General features: G+C 31.1%; 1 protein-coding gene across 1 annotated transcript; it reads left to right on the forward strand.

Annotated features, from left to right (window-relative positions):
- Nucleotides 1-2,495: 2,495 nt before the first annotated feature.
- Nucleotides 2,496-4,481, forward strand: LOC107032596. The gene is made up of 2 exons (XM_015234195.2): nucleotides 2,496-2,861; nucleotides 3,013-4,481. The coding sequence occupies exons 1-2, from the start codon at nucleotides 2,562-2,564 to the stop codon at nucleotides 3,355-3,357; spliced, it is 645 nt and encodes a 214-aa protein (XP_015089681.1). The 5' UTR covers nucleotides 2,496-2,561; the 3' UTR covers nucleotides 3,358-4,481.
- The last annotated feature ends 475 nt before the right edge of the window (nucleotides 4,482-4,956 follow it).

Consider the following 4,956-nt stretch of genomic DNA (forward strand, 5'->3'; position numbering starts at 1 on the left):
TTTATGGTGTTAAATTAAAGATAAATAAAATATATCAACATGTCTTTTAATTTATGATTATAAACATGTTATACAGAAAGTTAAAATTAAAGTATTACAAAAAAAAGTCATTAAAAAAACTGACTAAAAATAATAAGTAAAAAGGAAATTTAGAAAATTATAGTTAACTTAAAATGCAAAAAGATAAGGCAAAATTAATTCCATCTCTTTAGCTTCCAACTATTTCTCCTTAAAAGCAGCAAAAGATGAAAAAACAAGGTAGAAGTACCTTCCTAGATTATGACTGAAATTACAGAGACGCACCTTAACTAAACTAAGGTCCTATTACCTTCCTTAACTCATTTTTATTTTTATTTTATATACCTTTTTGGCTTACATGACATCCAAATATATTTCACGCGTCTCAACAGGGTGGAATCACGGAGTGTGCCACATAAGTCAAAAGGTGTACAATATTATATATAAAATGAGTTCAAAGGGATAATATGACCTTAATTTAGTTAGATGTGTCTCTGAAATATTTGTCATAGTCTAAGGAAGGTACTTGTGCCTTCTCCCAACAAAAGATTATTCAAAGCTCTATCCTTTCAAATTATTTTGTATTTTTTAAAATAATAAAAGAAAATTAATATCATCTCTATTCTATCTTCCAATCATTTCCACTTAAAACTAGCAAAATACGATTTAGAATTATATCTTTTCTTAATTAGCAAATAATATTTTGGCTATGATTATTCTTATTTCAAAGGTATTCTTATGACTTCATTTCATACCAATTATTTTGCCTTTGAACTAAATCCATATTCACTTAACAAATTTATATATATTTGTTTACATTGTTATTCATTACTCATATTCATCTAATAGATTGACATAAATTTGAATTGGATACATTTATTCGTATAATAAATTGGTATACATTTATTTTTATTTGCATTAATTTTTTTAAATTTCTACATGGGTATATATTTGTGTTGGATACATTCGTCCATATTCGTTTATAAATTGATATACATTTATTTGCATTAAATCTTTCTAATTTTACATTTGTATTGGATATATTTGTTTGTATCCATAATAAATTGGTATATATTTATGTGCATTAATATCTTTCAAATTTACATAGATATACATTTGTATTGGATACATTCGTCCATATTAATTTATAAATTGATATACATTTGTTTGCATTCATATCTTTCTGATTTTACATAGATATACAATTGCTTGCATAACTATTTTGGAATGCGATCAACGAAATTCATTAACAAATTTAAACAATTTTTCATTATTATGTGTTCGTTTGTATTCATTAAAAAATTTCAATACATTTGTTGGAGACAAAATAAACATTCATTATCAAATTTAATCAACGAAATTCAGTATTTTAAAATTTTGCATAAATTTATTAATCAAAATTGAAAAAACATCAATTTCAAAAATCACGAAACGTTGCAAATTTTGGGAGAAGAAAACGTTGTCAAATTATAATACAAATATTAAAAATTGTAAAAAGAAAGAATCTTTCATCCAACTACAAGAAAGAACGTAGAAAATCTCAACATTTTCTAAAATAACCCTGAGAATCAATATAAAAAAAATGGCATGATTCGAGCTACGTATTGTGAAGAGTTACGGTTGTGATTGATCTTTTAGAGAAGAAGATAGAAATCTTAAACTTGAAAGAGGAAGAAAAAAAAGAGAAGAAAGAGAGAATTGAAAAATACTATTTTTTTTGTTGACAAATTATAAGGAGAGAGAAAAAATGTCCGTTAGGCCGACCTGACCTATTACGTGATTTGATAGGTTGGACTACAATTTTTGGAGTCCATTTAAGAAAAGAACTTTATAGTCTGGCCTGAATAAGTCTGTGTATTTGTGGGGCTTGAGAAATATGGATAGGGTCAGCTCGAGGGCCAAATAAAAATTAATTAATAATTAAAAATAAAATAGAATATTAAAAATAACAAAAGTCTAACTAAAAATTACTTTAAAGTTTGAAATATTACAAATTTGTACTACATAAAATAAAAACTCCCTAAAATTTTTGGAGAATCACTACATAGACATAACCTATGGAATATTGTTAAGTTTATTGACGGAAGGGGTAAAAATAACTTTTATTTAACGGCAAGGGTGGAGTCAACTAATAGAGCAAAATTGAAGGGTAATTTTGACCCTTTAGAATGTTACTATTTAATGCTAAATAAATATTTTTTAATTTTTTTTTACTAAAACGTTTAAAGTGAACTATTTATTGCCAAGAAAATTTACAGATTGTCATGCTATGCCATTTATATTGTATTAGAAATATGTCTAAGGGTAAAATTAAAAAAAGAAGAGGAAGAAATTAAGCCCTATTTTGATTTTGTAATTCTCAGAAGCTAAAATGTCAATTGTATTTTTTATGGAAGGAAATATTAATGACTAATATTGAATATTAATAGACATAAAATTCAAATCCTTAGATGGCATCTCATCTAGTCAATAAAATAACTAAAGCACAAACAAACAAATAAATGGGAATGGACTTAACGGCTAGTTAACCAAGTTCCCTGAGAATGGAAGCAGGGCAACAGCAACAGCAACACCATTCATGGAAACTGAATGTTCATGCCAAGGCCAAGAACTTCAATTTCAAATTCGTAGCTTCCAATTTCTTACCCAATTCCTTGTACTTCCCATTCTCTCTCAAATTCAAGTACTGCAGATTCTTCATCCATCTCAATTCTAAAACATTCATCTATCCGAATCCCAAGAAACCTAAATCTTTCAAATCAAAACTCCATCGATTCCTCCAGAGACTCCGCCGACGAAGTTCCAACAACAACAGAGTCACCAATTCCAAACCAAAGAACAAGGTAACACGGAAAATTTTAGTCTATGATTTGCAGCAAATTAAATATTAAGGATTTCGTTATTCGATTGAATTGATTTAATTCCATGGGTAAGAGAAGCGTCTTTATTTTCTCAATCTAGCTCTAACTAATTAGAATTTTGACTGTGATGCAGGCAACCATTTCTCAGAGTTCAGTGGTGTTAGGGAATCTGCTCCTTTTCATTCAATCAATATATCAAGGGGATAAAGATGGAATCTTCATACTTGGTTCTATTGTTATTATTTGCTTTACTTCCTTATTTAAACAAATCATGGCTAGAAAAGCTTGGATTTTGTTGGTTTTCTTAACTGGTGCCATAGTTTTTTTCTCGAATGCGATGCATCTCAGATTCAGAAGCCAGTTTGATCATCAGCACTATCTGTCCGGATTCTTTTGGAAGGCTTTCAAAAATGTTGCCTCCTCTGCCGGTTTTTATATACTATCTCAGGTGCTTACTGCTATATCTAGACTAATCTGACATTTCTAGCGCGAAAGTCTATTTTTAATGTGCTATATATAATTGTTGTGTTGGAAATTTCAGTGTCAAATTGTCCTCTTTATTAGTCTACCTTTGTTGGAAATTTTAAAGTCAAATTATTTATTTTGCTTGCAATCCTGCTTTGATTAGCTTCTCGTTTGAGACGAGGATCTATTGGAGCCAACCTCTCTACTCTGCAAAGGTAGAGATTGTTGTTGTTTGTGTTCTTTATAAAGTCGAGTTGTATGGTTTTGCATAAATGTTACTCCTATATGAGACTATATATTGTAAATCACTGAAGCATATGGTGCAAAACGTGCATAATGGAGACAAGGCGAACTGACTGATCGGGGGAACTGCTGCTAAATGAAGATAGGTGGAATGTGTGACAGGGGGAATATGTGCTGCTGAACATGTTTGTCTACAAAGTGTTTGCTGAAATGATTGCATAGTTTGTATCATCAAAAAGGGGGAAAAATATTACAACGTTGTAAAATTAATTTTGATGATTGACAAACTTGATGATGGGACCTGGTACCTCCGCTAAAGCATTTTCGCAAAGTCAAATAGCATAACTGTAAAGTGTACTACTGCACATTGCGGCAGAGTGGTAGGGGTAGTGTAGCAGCAGGACCTACCAATGAGAAGAGGTTAAGATTTTTCCCTTACTGCCCACTCTCACTGATAAGAAGACTTGAAAGAGCAAAACCAGAAGTTTTGCAACACCGAAAAATATTGCTGTTGTCTCAAAAGTATGGGCTGTGTCAGCTTCCACATCATTAAGACCTCTTGTTACTATGTATGGAAGTTGTTCCTTTATTCCTTGTTGTTCGTTCTTGGTTCTTGTGCTAAACATTATGAATCTACTCTTCTTTACAAAGCTTGTATAGGTATTGTTCTTCTCTTATCTTTAAGATTTGAGTTGTTGGCTAGAGTTAGCCGTGGTGAATTGTTGGAATCTATATCAACTAGAGTTAGTTGGTATAGTAAGAGAGCAATAGAGTACTTACACTAGAGTTTTGCAATAGAGTGGTTGCTAGGGGAAAGGGATTAAGAATTCAATTCCTAGGTTGAAAGAGTTGTAATCTGAAATCTTGCTCGTGTTTAGTGACGTTGTTGGTGAATACCTACGGCTGTGACTTTTTCCTTTGTTGAGCAAGGAGGTTTCCATGTAAATATCGTATGTTGATTACTTGTTGATATGTTCTTCTTCTTTGTTCTTAGTTATTCTTAGTCAAGGTTTTGGTCCCTTGACTCGTGGTGGATACGTCCGAGCCAACAATGCATAATTAAGCATTGGATTGCAAAGAGTTCTTCTAGACTAAGTACACTCTCTGCTCTTTTCCACTGTCACATCTGCATTTTTACAATTCCTTCAGTTTAAAAACTTTCTATCTCCAACTAGTTATCATAATATTCTTTCCTAAACATGTTTGAAAGGTCTACTCTTAAGATGTGATCATTTTGTCAAAGTGAAAAGGAGATCATTTGAAGCGCCAAAGAGAACAGAAAGTTTGGTCACTACTCAGTATACACTGAATGTGAACCAGTGGTGCAAAAACAGTGAGTATATTCATTTAGCTACCCTGAAAAGAAAAA

Source organism: Solanum pennellii, chromosome 10 (genome assembly GCF_001406875.1).
Source record: "Solanum pennellii chromosome 10, SPENNV200".
NCBI classification, from domain to species: Eukaryota; Viridiplantae; Streptophyta; class Magnoliopsida; order Solanales; family Solanaceae; genus Solanum; species Solanum pennellii.